The 19724-nt window shown below is 44.6% G+C and overlaps 1 protein-coding gene across 1 annotated transcript; it reads left to right on the top strand.

The window, feature by feature from the left end:
• The first annotated feature begins 1528 nt into the window (after positions 1-1528).
• On the top strand, positions 1529-9497 carry LOC140850713 (uncharacterized). The gene is made up of 2 exons (XM_073241969.1): positions 1529-1959; positions 7032-9497. Exon 2 carries the CDS (start codon positions 7093-7095, stop codon positions 8866-8868), a length of 1776 nt encoding a protein of 591 aa, XP_073098070.1. The 5' UTR covers positions 1529-1959; positions 7032-7092; the 3' UTR covers positions 8869-9497.
• The last annotated feature ends 10227 nt before the right edge of the window (positions 9498-19724 follow it).

Below are 19724 nucleotides of genomic sequence, written 5' to 3'. Positions count from 1 at the left end.
GACTCAGTACTTTTCCCCTAATTGAGCTATTGATTTGACATAATCCTAATCAAAATCCCAAAGGACTTTTTTATAGAAATCACACCAAAACCTGTATACAATGTTCATATCAGATTTATCCCTATTTGCCTAAAACCAGAAACAACCAAAATACACTTCTTTGGTAAATGGATAAGCAAACTGTGGTTTGTCTGTATAAAGTAATATTATTCAGCAGTAACAAGGAAAAAACTACTGATCCCAAATACATTCTGCTCAAAGGACCCAAATTTATAAAGTTACATGTGATTCCACTTATGTGGCATTCTGGCAAAGAAAAACCTGTGGGGACAAAAAGACAGATCAATGGTTCCTAAGGGCTGCGAGTGGGAGACGTATCAACTATAAAGGACCAGGAGTGACGGAAATGTCCTACATATTGATTGTGATAGTGGTTACATGAATCTTTATACATATTTGTCAAAACTCATGGAACTACACACTAAAAAGGGTAAATTTTACTTGAGTATAAATTATGCCTCTCTAACCTTAAAAAAAAGCAACCCAGAAATCACAATAACAGTATTAGACAAGCTGCATTCCAGGAAAAATATCTTAAATGAAACAATGTGATGCAATAATAGTAACCAAGAGTATAATACAAAATAAAGCATCAACTTTTATGATGCTCATATATTTTACAGGCCAAGTCAAAATATATAAGGCAAAAACTATAGGAAATACAACGAGAAATAAAAAGACAATACTACAAGGTGACGCAGTTACCATTCTCCACACAAAGTAGGTAGAGTAAATAAAAGTAAGGTTTAAAAAAATCACATTATTTCATTGTTTGAAAACCTTAGATACTTTTGTGATGTTTTCTTCTTTTAGCAGTGCAAACTGAAAGTAAATAATGTCTTTAACAGATTGAAATCTATACACAACCTGAATTGTTTTGAACACATCCTACTTAATCTTCCATAGTACACAAGACTACTTAATGTTAGTTCATTTCTCTGAAGTTTTTCTTCTAGTCCTTTGTTACTGATGTTTCTTCTGCCTGGATTCTGCTTTCTTTTTGGCCCCTCAAAACCTTTATCATCATTCAAGATTGATTCTAAAGTCACTGCACTGTTTCCCCCTCTATGCCCCACTGACACTGGTTTTCACTTTGTTACTACTCTGAGCATAACTGTCTTATATGAAATTATTTTGTGTGAGTCTGAGTCTCCCACTAGATTGTGAGCTTCAGAAGAAAATAGTGGTTTATTTATATTTACATCCCCAGTATCTCACTAGTACCCAACACATATTAGCCACTCTATAAATTATTATTGAAATGAATCACTGTAGACCTTTTTCTAAGCACTCTTTACATCTCACCAAACTGTTCATTAAAAATATCCTTATTGTACATTTGAAAGAATATTCTCAGAGGTAAGGATAAATTATCACAGCATTAGGTTTTTGAAAATAAATACCAAAGTCAAATTAAAATGGAATGTACCAGAATAAGTACTGTTCAAGATTCTCAAACCTGTGTTGGCAGCCATGCTCAGAAAATAGCGCCCCATGCAGGGCAGCCGGAAGGCCCCGAACTTCCTAATGACAAATCATCCCACACCACTAAACTACATGCTAATTGCGCCTTGGCATAAGGACCAATGAGACCCACCAAATGGTTATGCTAATAAGGCATATGGAGCCGCACCAACCAGGTCAGAGCATGAGAACTATATAAGCAAGCCTCTCCTTCCCCTCTGGGTCCTGCCCAACTCATTTGTTTCACAAAGAGCTGAAGAATAAAGCTTTCTGCAGAAGAATCCTGCTGTTGTTGCATGCTGTTCTTGCCGGCGAGGACAGGGCACGCGACAAGTGGTGCCGAAACCCGGGAACCAGAACATCACCGGCACAGGGAGGACCCTTCAGACATCTGGAGAGGATTCAGAACTGCAGGTCAGAAGAAAGCCCGGAGGGGTAAGTTCCGAGAGGCCCCTGCTTTTTAGGATAATGGTTGATGGTTCTCTGTAAATAAGGAGGCACCATGGGGAATGCACCGTCATTAGTCACGGCGCTGCAGACAGCTCTCAAAGAGCGAAACTTGAAGGTCTCCAGCAAAGTCTTAGGATCTTTTGTGAAGGAGATAGACCGTGTGGCCCCCTGGTTCATTTGTTCAGGGTCCCTCTCAATCCCGAGCTGGGACAAACTGGGGAAAGATCTTGATAGAGAGGAGGAGGAGGGTAGCCTGAGGGGAGGCACCAGGCCCCTCTGGAAACTGATTAGAGCTTGTCTGCAAGATGAGAGATGTGAAAAGGTAATAAAAGAAGGTCAGAGAGCATTGACAGATATCCAAGAGAGCATGTCAGAAACGGAACGGGAAACAGAGAGCGCGCGCGGCCGAAAAAAGGCCACAAAAACGAAGGTAAAGAAACCTCAGAGTGAGGGAGAAAGCCCACCTAGGGCAAAAGCGAAAGAGCCCCGAGAAGCGAGTGACGATCGCCTCGGAGAAAATAGTAAATACCCCTGGAAAGAGTTGAGGGACCTCCAACTCTCCAACAGGGAATCTGAGGAGGAATTAGCATCCGCAGAGGAAGGGGAAGAAAATAAAACCGCAGAGTGTAGAAGTAAGGGAACCAGCAAAGTTGAAAAGCGGACCAAGGAAAAAATGAAAGCAGGGTGTCCCCCGACGCCCTTTGCCCCGCCACCTTACGTGAGTGGCGCACTCTCCTTTTGCCACCCAGATACTCTTCAGGCAATTAGACAAATGTTTCCTGTATTTGAGGATAACGGTGTACGCTCTCATCAGCCCCTGAGCCATAAACAAGTTAAGGAGTTAGCAGAATCCGTTCGGGCTTATGGAGTCAGTGCTAACTATACCATAGCACAAGTTGAGAGATTAACAGAGACAGCCATGACACCCGCAGACTGGCAATATGTAACTAAGGCATGCCTTTCTAGTATGGGGCAATACATAGAATGGAAGGCATTGTGGCATGATATCAGCATGACCCAGGCACGCGCAAACGCGGCCGAAGGACAGCCTGCGTGGTCATATGATATGCTGACGGGCCAAGGACAGTGGGTAGCCGACCAGACCGCCTTCCCCTTACAGGTATATGCACAAATAAACACGTGCGCCGCCAAGGCATGGAAAGCCCTCACCAACAAAGGAGAAGTATCAGGCAATTTGACAAAAATTATTCAGGGGCTGAGCGAGCCATTTTCTGACTTTGTCGCTCGTATGATAGAGGCCGCAGGCAGAATATTTGGAGATCAGGAACAAGCAATGCCCCTAGTGGAGCAATTAGTGTTTGAACAATGTACCAAGGAATGCAGACAGGCGATAACACCCTGGAAACAAAAAGGGATACATGCCTGGTTGAAAGCCTGTAGAGAAATAGGAGGGCCACTCACCAATGCGGGCCTAGCCGCGGCCATATTACAGAGCCACAAACAAGCCAGGATCACTAACAGAAGTATCAAATGCTTTCAATGCGGGAAATTAGGACATATAAAGAGAGAGTGTAGGAGCCCAGCTTCAGAACAAACAACCCAAAAGACCCCTGAGTTGTGCCCTAAGTGTAAGAAAGGCAGGCATTGGGCTAATGAGTGCCGGTCTATTAAAGATATAGAAGGGAAACCCTTAGAGTTGCCAAAAAACGCCCAGAGGGGCCCCCGTCACCAGGGCCCGCAAATATATGGGGCAACCAGCACGCAAGTGTCATTCGGGAACAACCAGGCCCCCCAAGGAGAGCCACTTCAGGTTCCGCGGGATTGGACATCCGTGCCACCACCAGAATAGTGTTGACTCCACAGATGGGAGTTCAGCCTATCCCTTCAGACTTTAAAGGCCCCCTACCACCAAATACCATTGGGTTACTCCTAGGGCGCTCTTCTGCTGCATTGAAAGGCCTGGTAGTTCATCCCGGAGTCATAGATCAAGATTATGAAGGACAGGTAAAAATCATGTGTTCGGCTCCCAGAGGAATCTATCCTATATCCCCGGGAGACCGCATAGCCCAGCTCTTAGTTTTACCTAGTCTCCACGCCAATTATCCTGCTACCAACACGGAGAGGGGAGAAAGGGGCTTCGGCTCCTCTGACTGGGATTCAGCCTTCATAGTATTAGATTTAGCAGACAGACCAAAATTAACTCTTCAAATAGAGGGAAAGAGCTTTGAGGGAATCCTAGACACTGGAGCAGATAAAAGTATTATCTCTGCAACCTGGTGGCCCTCCAAGTGGCCTGTGACCCAATCCTCACATTCATTACAAGGTTTAGGATATGAGTCAAGCCCTTCAATTAGTGCCAAACCATTGAAATGGCGAGCCCCTGAAGGACAAGAGGGTACAGTCACCCCTTATGTACTCCCTCTACCGGTCAATTTATGGGGGAGGGATGTCATGAGAGACTTAGGCCTCAAACTCATTAATGAATACTCCACCCCCGCCCAAGGCATGATGATGGACATGGGATACATCCCTGGCAAGGGGCTGGGGAAACACCAACAGGGACACATAGAGCCCATCCTGCCCAAAGTAAAGAATGACCGTCACGGCCTGGGTTTTTCATAGGGGCCATTGAAGATGCCATGCCCATACCTTGGCTCACAGAGGAGGCCGTATGGGTTCCTCAGTGGCCCCTATCCTCTGAAAAATTAGAAGCAGCTCATTGCTTAGTGCAAGAGCAGCTCCAAGTGGGACACCTAGAACCCTCTGTGTCCCCATGGAACACACCCATATTTGTAATCAGGAAAAGGTCAGGATCATGGAGGTTGCTTCATGATCTGAGAGCAGTAAATGCTCAAATGAGAATGCTTGGACCCGTACAACGGGGACTGCCACTCCTCTCTGCCTTACCCAAAGAATGGAAAGTGCTCATAATAGATATTAAAGATTGTTTCTTTTCTATACCTCTAAGCTCCAAGGACAGGGAAAGATTTGCTTTTACTTTGCCAGCTATTAACCATGAACAACCCGATGCCAGATTTCAGTGGAAGGTCCTCCCTCAAGGAATGGCAAATAGCCCCACCATATGTCAACTGTACGTTCAGCGAGCGCTAGACCCAATTCGTAAGACCTATCCCACGCTAAAGATCATCCATTACATGGATGACATCCTTCTTTGCTCCCCACAACCAGCGGAAATAGAAGAAGCATATATAGATCTCACTAGGTCCCTAGAAAATTGGAGACTGAATATAGCAAGCGAGAAGGTCCAAAAATCTAGTGTTAGCAAATTCCTAGGAGCAACCATTTACACAGATGTAATTTGCCCCCAAAAGCTTGAGATAAGACATAATCAATTGCGAAATTTGAATGACTTCCAAAAACTCCTAGGGGATATTAATTGGTTGCGCCCATACTTAAAGATACCCACCACTGAATTGACTCCACTATTTAAAACCCTAGAAGGAGACCCACAACTAACGTCACCGCGCTCCCTCACACCTGAGGCATTACAAGCCATTCGAAAAGTAGAACAGGCTTTGATGACAGCACAATTAAATAGAGTGCAATCGAATGAACCCTTTGAGTTGTGTGTCCTTCCCACCCCAGAGCTGCCAACAGCAGTCTTATGGCAGCACGGCCCACTGATCTGGATTCATCCCCAAGCCTCTCAGGCTAGGACAATAGAGTACTATCCAGCAGCCGTGGCCAAACTTGCTTTGAGAGGAGTAAAAACCTCCATGACACATTTCGGAGAGGCTCCAGCTAAAATTATAACCCCTTACAGCGTAGAACAGATACAAGTATTATGTGCTATGAATGATGATTGGGCCATACTTGCTTACAGTTTCTCAGGAACCTTTGATAATCATTTCCCTAAACATCCCCTCATCAACTTCGCCAAAAATCATCTCCTAGTATTTCCTCGGGTCACTAGCCTAACCCCGCTGCCTCATGGAAAAACAGTTTACACGGACGGGTCTAAGACAGGCACAGGTGCCTATGTCCATGATGGCAAAGTTGTGACAAAAGGCTACACGCCTGACACTCCACAAATAGTGGAATGTCGCATAGTCTTAGAGGTCCTACAAATCTTTCCTGAACCTTTAAATATTGTGTCTGACTCCTGTTATGTAGTTAATGCAGTCAAATCTCTAGAAGTGGCCGGGCTAATCAAAGCGTCCAGCCCAGTAGCCACTTTGTTCAAACAGATACAATCAGCACTACTTCATAGGCAATCTCCTTTGTATATAACTCATATCAGAGCACATTCAGGCCTTCCCGGGCCTATGACCCAAGGCAACCACCTGGCAGACCTCGCAACCAGAAATATAGCTTTTCCCCTGCTAGACCCTATCACCACAGCTTCAAAATTCCATACACAATTTCATGTCACTGCCGAAACACTGCGCAAGCGGTTTAGCATAACCAGGGCCGAAGCTAGGAACATTGTCCTTAGCTGCCAACATTGCTGCAGCTTCCTTCCCACACCTCATGTTGGGATCAACCCCAGAGGTATTAGGCCTTTACAAGTTTGGCAAATGGATGTGACGCATATTTCGTCTTTTGGGAAACTGAAATATGTGCATGTATCCGTGGATACTTGTTCAGGAGTCATCTTTGCCTCCCCATTGTCAGGAGAGAAAGCTTCCCATGTCATCCAGCACTGCCTTGAAGCTTGGAGCGCATGGGGGTTACCACAGATTCTGAAAACAGACAATGGCCCAGCCTATACCTCTACAAAATTTGCTCAATTTTGTCATCACATGGGGATAAAACATATCACTGGCCTTCCCTACAACCCACAGGGTCAAGGGATTGTGGAACGCGCGAACCGCACGCTCAAATCCTATTTACTTAAACAAAAAGGGGGAATTGAAGATATACCCCCCACACCAAAAACTGCCATAGCCCTAGCACTTTTCACTATAAATTTTTTGAATCTGGATGCTCAAAGCCATACAGCAGCGGATCGCCATAATCAGTGGCCAAAAGACCCACAAGAACTAGTAAAATGGAAGGACGTGTTATCTAACCAATGGAAGGGCCCGGATCCAATCATAATCAGATCCAGGGGAGCTGTGTGTGTTTTCCCCCAGGGTGAAGAAAATCCCTTCTGGATCCCAGAGCGCCTAACGAGGAAAGTCCTAAACAAAGGAGATGACTTCGCTGTACCTCCTGACCCTGCTCCTGACACTGGAGACCCCGACTCAGGGAGTATTGAGATGGGGAATCCTGTCTGCCTTTCCTAAGCCTATGCCTGTCCGTTTCAATGCAGCCGTTTTTCCGCGCTTTTTCACTACCAATACTAGTATGAACTTGCCCTACTTAGTTAAAGACACCCTAGTAGCTCCCCTGGGAGAAAACCGATCCTTCGTAACTAATGGGTCATTATGCTTCACCACTCAGAATCTAGCTGGCTGTATCTCCCTGAAACGGAGGAAATACGGATGGTTCAGTGACATAATTCTAGAGGCCAGTAGCCTCCCCGTTATGTCAGCTAAATTTGAAGGGCCTAATAAGGAAGGGAGCCCGTCCTATAAGAACATGACTATCCACCAGATGGTTCTCTGGATCAATGGCACATTTGTACACTCTCCCAGGAACAATTCCACCGACAGGCCTCGTCAACCCAAATATGCCTCCCATTGTGTGGGCGACTATGAGGGAGAGCTGTGGCCCTGGACTGACTGTCAGTCAACTGTAGTAACGTGGGCAACTGAGAGGCAGGAGTTTACCATCTCCCCAGATATGGAGGGACGGCCAGCCAATGAGGCTTGGTGGCCAGTAAAGGTGCTCGAAGGCGAGTTTCGTCAGCAGCTGAGCATGAACCCCTTCCATAAATGGATGCTGTGTGGAGTCAATGGCTCGTGTACTGACCTCTCCCCCTTTTCCGCCCTCCAGGGTGGGGGAATCGGTGTAAAAAATATCACCTTTTGGTGCGAGAATAACCACATGCGCGCACACTGGAACATGATCATGACCCATAACAACGAGAACTACACGTGTTCAGCAAAATCAGGTCCAGAGTCACCTAATTCCCTTTTTCCACCTTCTCCAGTATGCGTATACCCCCCATTTCTGTTTATCTTATCCAATAGTAGCTTTGACTCCTGCTCCAATGAAACCTGCTTTCTGTCTCAGTGTTGGGATGCGCGTAACTTTACCAATGCTTTGGTAGTCCGCATCCCCCGTTGGGTCCCTGTTCCCGTAGACGCCCCTAACACCATGACTCTGTTTCGAGAAAGGCGCGATTTCGGTGTTACAGCCGCCATAGTGCTCCTGATCTCCGCGACCGCGGTCGCAGCCACCGCCGCTGGTATAGCTTTAGACACCTCCATCAAATCGGCTACAGAGCTCAATAACCTTGCAGCCTCAGTAGCTTCTGCCCTGGACCAACAGTCCACACTTGATGGCAAACTGAAAGGAGGAATAATGATCCTCAATCAACGCATAGATCTCGTGGAGGAACAAATGGAGGTGCTCTGGCAAATGGCCCAGTTGGGATGTGAGCGGAAATATCGTGCCCTCTGCATCACTAGCATTCAATATAAAAATTTTACACGGGCAGCTAATCTGTCACGAGACCTGTCCCAGTATCTTTCAGGAAACTGGTCCCAAGACTTCGATGGGACACTAGAAGAGCTGCGGCGAGAAATTATCCACATCAACTCCACCCGTCTAGATATCTCCGTAGCGGAAGGACTCTCTTCCTGGTTCCTCAGAGCTCTCTCCCACGTCAAGGAGTGGGCGGGCATGGCTGGGATGGGCGTGTTCCTGCTTGGAGGTCTCATGCTCTTACTCTGGTTGTTATGTAGACTCCGCAACCAACATAAGCAGGACAAGGTGATCCTTGCTCAAGCCCTAATGGCGATAGACGTTGGCGCCTCTCCCCAAGTGTGGCTCAACATGCTTAAGAAGGAAGCTCGGCTTTAGCTTGAGGTAGCTCTTGCACCCTGAGCCCATGTGGCACTGCACCAGGCCCGAGTACCTCAATGCTTAATCACAGCTTTCTTTAAGAAGCTCATGGTGCAAGAGGGTTGAGAAAAAGGGTCCAAACCCTTTGTACCAAGCGGTCCCAACGCCAGCCAGAGGATGCGAGGCAAAGCACTGCAAGAGGTCTTGGACCCCTCTGAGAGGCATGCCTGACTGCATAGGGGTAGATGCCCAGAACCCCTCTCCAAAAAGGGGGCATCAGGAAGTATGATGGAGGTCAGGCCTCTGTCTCTGCCTCTGCTGGCAAGTTCCGCCTTGAGCTTCTGTTAGACAAAAAAGGGGGAGATGTTGGCAGCCATGCTCAGAAAATAGCGCCCCATGCAGGGCAGCCGGAAGGCCCCGAACTTCCTAATGACAAATCATCCCACACCACTAAACTACATGCTAATTGCGCCTTGGCATAAGGACCAATGAGACCCACCAAATGGTTATGCTAATAAGGCATATGGAGCCGCACCAACCAGGTCAGAGCATGAGAACTATATAAGCAAGCCTCTCCTTCCCCTCTGGGTCCTGCCCAACTCATTTGTTTCACAAAGAGCTGAAGAATAAAGCTTTCTGCAGAAGAATCCTGCTGTTGTTGCATGCTGTTCTTGCCGGCGAGGACAGGGCACGCGACAAACCTGGAGCAAATCCTCCTGATGGAAACAGGGCTTTCAGCTTCTCTTTGTTCTTTGAAAATGTACCTTGTCCTAAGAAACAACAATTAATTTTGTGGGGGAGGGAGAGGATAAAAGTTAAAATAATTAGGGAGAAGAGTATATCATATTTATCCTTAAATGAGGGAAAGATTTTTAAAGAACATATAAACAAGGGTCAATTATTACTATTAATATATCTAATTCAAGTTAATTAAAAATAATCTTTACAATTATAGTTTCAGAATTGCAGATTATATGACTAAAACTGATAGAGTGCAAAGATATCTTTTAGAACAAGGCAATCTTTTTTGAATTTTAGCTCTGCAGAACACAGGCTTAGGACCCTAATATAATGAGTTAACTTTTCCAGTGAAGACTAAAGTTTACAGGTTTTTTTTTTAAACATCCTACATGGTGTTTGTAACATGAGGTGTTCAATCACATTGACATTTATATTATGTTATGTAGCTGGGGAGCCAAGATGGCGGCGTGAGTAGAGCAGTGGAAATCTCCTCCCAAAAACACATAGAGCTATGAAAATATAACAAAGAAAAATCTTCCTAAAATAGAGACCACAGGACACAGGACAACATCCAGACCACATCCACACCTGCAAGAACCCAGCGCCTTGTGAAGGGGGTAAGATACAAGCCCCAGCCCGGAGGGACCCGAGCACCCCTCCCCCCGGCTCCCGGCGGGTGGAGAGAAACCGGAGCAGTTTTTTTTTTTGGCGAGCGCTTTTTGGAAGCCTTAGAGGGACGGGCCCCCGTTGCTGGGGAGGCAGGGTGGCGGGACCGGTGAGGAGGTGCCTGGGAACAGCGCCGGAGGACAAAGAATATCCCGCGTTTCTCCCTGCGAGACCTGGGGGCGGGTGCCTGAGACCGGTGCCTGAGGACGGAGGAGGTCGCGCGTTTTTCCCCTTTTTTTTTTTTTCTCTTTTTGGCAAGCGCTTTTTGGAAGCCTTGAAGGGACGGGGACCCCAGTGCTAGGGAGGCACGGTGGCGGGACTGGTGAGCGGGTGGCTGGGACCGGCGCCTGAGGACAAAGAATATCCCCCGTTTTTCCCTGCGGGACCGGTGGGCGGGTGCCTGAGACCGGCACTTGAGGACAGAGGAAATCGCGCGTTTTTCCCCTTTTTTTTTCTCTTTTCTGCGAGTGCTTTTTGGAAGCCTAAAAGGGACAGGGACCCCGGTGCTAGGGAGGCAGGGCGGCGGGACTGGTGAGCGGGTGCCTGGGACCGGCACCTGAGGACAAAGAATATCCCGCATTTTTCCCTGTGGGACCGGTGGGTGGGTGCCTGAGACCAGCACCTGAGGACGGAAGAAATCGCGCGTTTTTCCCCTTTTTTTTCTCTCTTTTTGCCAAGTGCTTTTTGGAAGCCTTGAAGGGACAGGGACCCCGGTGCTAGGGAGGCAGGGCGGCAGGACTGGTGAGCGGGTGCGTGGGACCAGTGCCTGAGGACAAAGAATATTGAGCGTTCCTTCCCTGCGGGACCGGTGGGTGGGTGCTTTTTGGAAGCCTTGAAAGGACAGGGACCCTGGTGCTAGGGAGACAGGGCAGCAGGACCAGTGCGCGGGTGCCTGGGACCGGCACCTGAGGAAAAAAAAAAAAAAAAAATCGCGTGTTTTTTCTTTTTTTTTTTTCCTTTCTGTTCCCTCTCTCATTGTTGCTGTTGTTGTTTTGGTTTGGAGAGTGCTTTTTGGAAATCTTAAAGGGGCAGGACAGGTCACTTAGACCAGAAGCAGGGAATCTGGGGATCTCTGGGCACTCTAACCCCCTGGGCAGCAGGGAGCACAGAGGCCCCTTACGGAGATAAATAGTCTCCTGGCTGCTCCCCCTCTAACGGGGCTCCACCATTTTGGAGGAACAGCCCCAGCCAGGCCAAGCCCACAGCAACAGTGGAGATAAACCCCAAAGCAACTGGGCAGGAAGCAGAAGCCTTGTCTGCGCACAGCTGCCCAGCACAAGCCACTAGAGGTCGCTATTCTCCCAGGAAAAGGCTACAAACCAACAAGAAGGGAAGCTCTTCCAGCGGTCACTTGTACCAGCTCTGCAGACTATCTCTATCACCATGAAAAGGCAAAACTACAGGCAGACAAAGATCACAGAGACAACACCTGAGAAGGAGACAGACCTAACTAGTCCTCCTGAAAAAGAATTCAAAATAAAAATCATGAACATGCTGACAGAGATGCAGAAAAAAATGCAAGAGCAATGGGATGAGATGCAGAGAAAAATGCAAGAGCAGTGGGATGAGATGCAGAGAAAAATGCAAGAGCAGTGGGATGAAGTCCGGAAGGAGATCACAGATGTCAGGAAAGAGATCACAGAAGTGAAACAATCCCTGGAAGGATTTATAAGCAGAATGGATAAGATGCAAGAGGCCATTGAAGGAATAGAAGCCAGAGAACAGGAACGTATAGAAGCTGACATAGAGAGAGATAAAAGGATCTCCAGGAATGAAACAACACTAAGAGAAATATGTGACCAATACAAAAGGAAAAACATTCGTATTATAGGGATACCAGAAGAGGAAGAAAGAGGAAAAGGGATAGAAAGGGTCTTTGAAGAAATAATTGCTGAAAACTTCCCCAAACTGGGGGAGGAAATAATCGAACAGACCATGGAATTATACAGAACCCCCAACAGAAAGGATCCAAGGAGGACAACACCAAGACACATAATAATTAAAATGGCAAGGATCAAGGACAAGGAAAGAGTTTTAAAGGCAGCTAGAGAGAAAAAGGTCACCTATAAAGGAAAACCAATCAGGCTAACATCAGACTTCTCAACAGAAACCCTACAGGCCAGAAGAGAATGGCATGATATACTTAATGCAATGAAACAGAAGGGCCTTGAACCAAGGATACTGTATCCAGCACGACTATCATTTAAATATGATGGTGGGATCAAACAATTCCCAAACAAGCAAAAGCTGAGGGAATTTGCTTCCCACAAACCACCTCTACAGGGCATCCTACAGGGACTGCTCTAGATGGGAGCACCCCTAAAAAGAGCACAGAACAAAACACACAACATATGAAGAAGGGAGGAGGAGGAATAAGAAGGGAGAGAAGAAAAGACTCTCCAGACAGTGTATATAACAGCTCAATAAGCGAGCTAAGTTAGGCAGTAAGATACTAAAGAAGCTAACCTTGAACCTTTGGTAACCACGAATCTAAAGCCTGCAATGGCAATAAGTACATATCTTTCAATAGTCACCCTAAATGTAAATGGACTTAATGCACCAATCAAAAGACATAGAGTAATAGAATGGATAAAAAAGCAAGACCCATCTATATGCTGTTTACAAGAAACTCACCTTAAACCCAAAGATAAGCATAGACTAAAAGTCAAGGGATGGAAAAACATATTTCAGGCAAACAACAGTGAGAAGAAAGCAGGGGTTGCAGTACTAATATCAGACAAAATAGACTTCAAAACAAGGAAAGTAACAAGAGATAAAGAAGGACACTACATAATGATAAAGGGCTCAGTCCAACAAGAGGATATAACCATTCTAAATATATATGCACCCAATACAGGAGCACCAGCATATGTGAAGCAAATACTAACAGAACTAAAGAGGGAAATAGACTGCAATGCATTCATTGTAGGAGACTTCAACACACCACTCACCCCAAAGGATAGATCCACCGGGCAGAAAATAAGTAAAGACACACAGGCACTGAACAACACACTAGAACAGATGGACCTAATAGACATCTATAGAACTTTACATCCAAAAGCAACAGGATATACATTCTTCTCAAGTGCACATGGAACATTCTCTAGAATAGACCACATACTAGCTCACAAAAAGAGCCTCAGTAAATTCCACAATATTGAAATTCTACCAACCAATTTTTCAGACCACAAAGGTATGAAAGTAGAAATAAATTCTACAAAGAAAACAAAAAGGCTCACAAACACATGGAGGCTTAACAACATGCTACTAAATAATCAATGGATCAATGAACAAATCAAAATAGAGATCAAGGAATATATAGAAACAAATGACAACAACAACACTAAGCCCCAACTTCTGTGGGATGCAGCGAAAGCAGTCTTAAGAGGAAAGTATATAGCAATCCAGGCACACTTGAAGAAGGAAGAACAATCCCAAATGAATAGTCTAACATCACAATTATTAAAACTGGAAAAAGAAGAACAAATGAGGCCTAAAGTCAGCAGAAGGAGGGACATAATAAAGATCAGAGAAGAAATAAACAAAATTGAGAAGAATAAAACAATAGCAAAAATCAACGAAACCAAGAGCTGGTTCTTTGAGAAAATAAACAAAATAGATAAGCCTCTAGCCCAACTTATTAAGAGAAAAAGAGAGTCAACACAAATCAACATAATCAGAAATGAGAATGGAAAAATCACGACAGACTCCACAGAAATACAAAGAATTATTAAAGACTACTATGAAAACCTATATGCCAACAAGCTGGAAAACCTAGAAGAAATGGACAACTTCCTAGAAAAATACAACCTCCCAAGACTGACCAAGGAAGAAACACAAAAGTTAAACAAACCAATTACAAGCAAAGAAATTGAAACAGTAATCAAAAAACTACCCAAGAACAAAACCCCGGGGCCGGACGGATTTACCTCGGAATTTTATCAGACACACAGAGAAGACTTAATACCCATTCTCCTTAAAGTGTTCCACAAAATAGAAGAAGAGGGAATACTCCCAAACTCATTCTATGAAGCCAACATCACCCTAATACCAAAACCAGGCAAAGACCCCACCAAAAAAGAAAATTACAGACCAATATCCCTGATGAACGTAGATGCAAAAATACTCAATAAAATATTAGCAAACAGAATTCAACAGTATATCAAAAGGATCATACACCATGACCAAGTGGGGTTCATCCCAGGGATGCAAGGATGGTACAACATTCGAAAATCCATCAACATCATCCACCACATCAACAAAAAGAAAGACAAAAACCACATGATCATCTCCATAGATGCTGAAAAAGCATTTGACAAAATTCAACATCCATTCATGATAAAAACTCTCAGCAAAATGGGAATAGAGGGCAAGTACCTCAACATAATAAAGGCCATATATGATAAACCCACAGCCAGCATTATACTGAACAGCGAGAAGCTGAAAGCATTTCCACTGAGATCGGGAACCAGACAGGGATGCCCACTCTCCCCACTGTTATTTAACATAGTACTGGAGGTCCTAGCCACGGCAATCAGACAAAACAAAGAAATACAAGGAATCCAGATTGGTAAAGAAGAAGTTAAACTGTCACTATTTGCAGATGATATGATACTGTACATAAAAAACCCTAAAGACTCCACTCCAAAACTACTATTATGTTATGTAGTTCTCAAAGCATTATCATATGTATTCTAATCTTTTATCCTATCCTAACACCTTGAGTGTTAGCAGGTAGTATTATCCCCAGGTCATATAATAAGTGGGAGAGCTGGTTAAAGGAATTAGAATCTAGATTTTTTTGTGTGGTATTGGAAGGGATAAGGTTAGGTGCTGGGTTAGATTTAGAATGAAGTTATGGTGTGGGTTAGAGTGAGGATTTGGGTTTAGGTTGAGGGTTAGGGGCTAGACTTACGGTTAGGATTATCGTTAGGGTTAGCGTTAGGTGTAGGGTAAGGATATGATTATGGTGAGAGTTAGGTTTAGAGTCCAGTGTTAGGGTTTGGGTTAGGTTTAAGTTTTGGGTTACCGTTAGGTGTAGTTGAATGTGATGATGAGGGTGAGGGGTTAGGTCAAGGGGCCAGGGTTAAGGTTAGGATTAAGTGTTGAGTGAGGTAGGGTTATGGTGAGAGTTAGGGCTCAGTTTAATATTAGTATTAGGTTAGGTTTAGCTTTAGGCTTACTGTTAGGAGTGGATGAAGGTGAGGTTGAGGGTGAGGGCTCAGGGTGAGTGGCCAGGGTTAGGGTTAGGGTTAGGTGTAGGGTGTGTATACAGTTACAGATAGACTTAGAGTTCCAGGTTAATGTTAGAGTTAGTGCAAGATTTAGGTTTAGGGTTATAGTGAGGTGTGGGTGCCAATGAGAGTGAGGGTCAGGGGTGTTGGTATGTGTAGGGTTAGGTTTAAGTGTTGGGTTAGGTTTAGGATGAAGTTATAGTGTGGGTTAGAGTTAGGATTTTAGTTTAGGTTAAGGGTTAGTGTGAGAGTTAGTCTAAGGGTTATGGTTCCATGTGACTGGGGGTGAGGTTGAGGTTTAGGGGCTAGACTTATGGTTAGGGTTAGCATTAGGTCTAGGGTGAGGATATGGTTATGGCGAGAGTTAGGTTTAGGGCTCAGTGTTAGAGATTGGGTTAGGTTTAGGTTTTGGTTTGCAGTGAGTTGTGGGTAAAGGTGATGATAAGGGTGAGGGGTTAGTTCAAGGGACCAGGGTTAGGGTTGGGTTCAGTGTAGGGTGAGGATAGTGTTCTGGTGAGTGTTCGGTTTCAGTGTGAGGTTTAGGATTCTGTTTAGGGTTTGGGTTATGGTTAGGTGTGGGTGAAGGTTAGGATGAAGGTGAGGGGTTAGGGTGTGTGGCCAGAGTTCGGTTTAGGATTAGTTTCAGGGTTAGGTGTACCAGGAGGATAGGGTTATGGTTATAGTTAGGGTTTGGGTTTAATGTTAGTGTTAAGTATGAGATTGAGGTTTAGGGTTATGGTGAGGTGTGGGTGACAATGAGGGTGAGTTTGAGGGGGTGGGGTACAGGTATGGTTCGGGCTAGGGTTAGGGGTAGAATTGGGTTTAGGATGAAGTTATGGTGTGGGTTAGAGTTAGGATTTGGGTTTAAACTGAGTGTCACCATGACAGTTTAAGGGCTACTGTTTCATGTGAGTGAGGGTGAGATTGAGGGTTTGGGGCTAGACTTATGGTTGGGGTTAGGGTTAGAGTTAGATGTAGGGTAATGATACAGTTATGGTGAGAGTTAGGTTAGGATTCAGTGTTGGGGATTGGGCTAGGTTTAGGTTTTGGTTTACAGTGAGGTGTGGGTGAAGGTGACAATTAGGGTAAAGGGTTAGGCTGATGAGCATGGGTTAGGATTAGGTTTAGGGTTCATTGTAGGGTGAGCATAGGGTTATGGTGAGAGTTAGGGTTCAGTTTCAGTGTGAGGGTTAGGGTTCTGTTTCATGTTTGGGTTATGGTTAAGTGTGGGTGAAGGTAAGGATGAGGGTAAGGGGTTAGGTTAAGTGGCCAGGGTTAGATTTAAGATTAAGATTAGGGTTAGGTTTATGGTGAGGATAGGGTTACATTTAGAGTTAGGGTTCAGGGTTAATGTCAGGATAAGATTGAGATTCAGGTTTAGGGTTATGGTGAGGTGTGGGTGATGATGAGAGTGAGGGGGTGAAGGTATGGGTCTTGTTAGGCTTCGGGTGAGGTGTTGGGTTAGCTTTAGGATGAAGTTATGGTGTGGGTTAAAGTCAGGATTTGGGTTTTGACTGAGTGTCAGCATGAGAATTAGGTTACGAGTTATGGTTACATGTGAGTGAAGGTGAGGTTTAGGGTTAGAGGGTACACTAATGGAGAGGGTTAGGGGTAGCATTAGGGTTAGGTGTAGGGTGAGGATATGGTTACAGCCAGAGTTAGGTTTAGGGTTCACTGTTAGGATTTGGGTTAGGTTTTGGTTTTGGATTTCACTTAGGTGTGGGTTAAAGTGACCATGAAGGTGAGGGGTTAGGTCAAGGGCCAGGGTTGAGTTTAGGGTCCAGTGTAGGGTGTGGGTAGGGTTATGCTGAGAGTTTGGGTTCAGGTTTAATGTTAGCCTTAGGGTTAGGTTTAGGCTTATGGTTAGGTGTGGTGAAGGTGAGGGTGAGGGTGAGGGCTCAGGGTGAGAGGTCAGTGTGAGCGTTAGGGTTAGGTTCTGGGTTAGGTGCATGGTGAGTATACGGTGGCATGGGTAGGGTTAGGGTTAGGTACTGGGTTACGTATAGGATGAAGTTACGGTCTGGAGTAAAGTTAGGATTTGGGTTTAGGCTGAGGGTTAGCCTGAAAGATAGGTTAAGGTTCATGGTTCCGTGTGAGTTGAATCTCTACAAAATGTACAAAGCATAGGTGAGGAAGTTGAATCTTTACTTATTTAGACACTATCTTAAAAATAATAGATGACAACTGAAGAAAACATTCTATCAATTACAAATTCTAGAACTGCAATGCAAAATTTATCCTGTTTCTGTAATTCTCATTACTGAATATACCAAACAACCTGATTTCATTATTTCTTCTCACTTTTAACATCAGAATATCAGGAAAAGTGTACCTTATTTTCTCTTGAATAACATAAAATCACATATTTTAAAATATCTTTCAAATAACAAATTAAAAAAATGTATACAACCCAAAGAATCGTAATGCACTCTTGTGTTCCAATTCATCTAATGTTTGGTTTAATCTATTAAATATTTTTAAAATGCTAATCCATACAGAAAATGCAGAATTTTCACTGAGTGCATCAGACTTGTAACTCCACCAGAGAACCATACCCGCTTCCTCCTTTTACATTTTCTTTCCCATACTCAGAATCTTGAACTTACCTTAGACTTCCTTCTTTCTTCTAACCATATTTTTCTTCCCTCCAGCATTTACTCAGTTCTCACAAGCTGATGAATGTCATGTTATTTTTATTTGTCTTTTCCTTACAATCTACTAACACCATGTTTGGGTAAAATTGCAATATTTCCGGGATCTCTCACCTGGCTTTAGTGCATCTGCATATCAATAGGTGTCTCAAGGGGTGTAGAGAATTGGTTCATCTATGTATCAATAGGTAAATATAAGGGCTTGAGAGGGTTTATCTGGACCAGAGAGGTTGGATGGAGTTCGCTTTTGCTGCAGCCAGGTCAAGAGAGAGATCAGAATGACTGCTTGTAAGAAATAAAAGAGTTTCTTAACTTTATTTCTCCCTTTGACTGATTTCAGTTTTAGAGGAATTTTGCTCTGGGATTTCCCACCCCCAAGTCACACCATGGCACGTAAGGACCTTATCATTTCAGCTCTGGATTGCTACAGTAGCATCCTAACAAACATTTCTACTTCGCTCTTGCCTTTCCAAATGGTCCTATTCCCACTGGTCAGGTTTGTATTGCAAGCATTACTTTCATCATGCGTTAAGAATTTACCCCCTACTGCTGACTCCTCATATTCATGTATCCCAAGGGCCTAATTACATCTTACTCATCCGTTATGCTACTCGGCTCCTCTGCATTCTCCTTGCAGAGAACATTTTTGGAATCTTATTTAGGGGATACCTAGAGGATAATGGTTGACAACACAGCAGCCAGAGCACATTCCATAGCAAATGAAAGACTGACATGAGGGAGGACTTAGGACCTGGCCATTTCTTCTTGACCTGAGGCTCCTCTAACGGAAGCCCTTTTTTCCTGGGCTCACGAAGGCCAAGACTTTCCTAGAGCAGCAGCAGGTGGCCTGTAGCTCCGCCTCTCCACTCCCGGACCTTCCTCTCTTTTTACGGGTGTCTTTGTGGTCTGGAGGTTCTGACGGCTCCTGCTCCCTCTCCCCTTTTTCCTCTCTATTGCACATCTAGTTCCATCTTGGCATCTGCTTCTCAGAGGACACAAGTTACATCAGAGCCCTAAAACAAGCTCTTAGATTTATAAGGAAATCTATACTTTCTTGCAGTTAATTACTTGGGCTCTTGCTTAGGGTAAAAATGAGTGCCTGAGTGATGAGGGCAGAGACCCCCACCCTAATTCAAGACCAATCATAGGTCACCAATTTGCTCAACAGAATTTTCCATGGACAGTAATTTCTATATATCCAACCTTTTGTCTTTTTTGTGTTCCTTTTAAGTCATTACTGCAAAACTATTTACATCCTCTTAGAGCGATCTATGAATCAAACATTGGTCACTATACTAGAGGCATTACAAAAAAAGTGTGACACTATTTAGCACTGCATCTACTGCATGGGACAGACAAGTAAATAGCAGAATAAGGCTCATAAGCATGATGAAATGCTAATGAAAGGGAAGAAAAACTAATTATACAAGGAAGCTGGGAGAGAACTTCTCAATAGAGGAGACATTTCCACTGGGCCTTGAATGATGGGCCAAATGACCCTGGATGAGAAAGGAGGAGGCTGGTAGGGAGAAGAGGATGACAGGGGAGGAGGAGGCTCAGAGGGAAGAGAAATCATAGGGAG

Source organism: Manis javanica, chromosome 8 (genome assembly GCF_040802235.1).
Source record: "Manis javanica isolate MJ-LG chromosome 8, MJ_LKY, whole genome shotgun sequence".
NCBI lineage: Eukaryota > Metazoa > Chordata > Mammalia > Pholidota > Manidae > Manis > Manis javanica.
This window is presented reverse-complemented; position numbering and strand designations above follow the sequence as displayed.

What these genes read in the sequence shown, in the direction of transcription:
- LOC140850713 (XM_073241969.1), top strand. Translation starts at nt 7,093, where the DNA reads ATGACTTCGCTGTACCTCCTGACCCTGCTCCTGACACTGGAGACCCCG.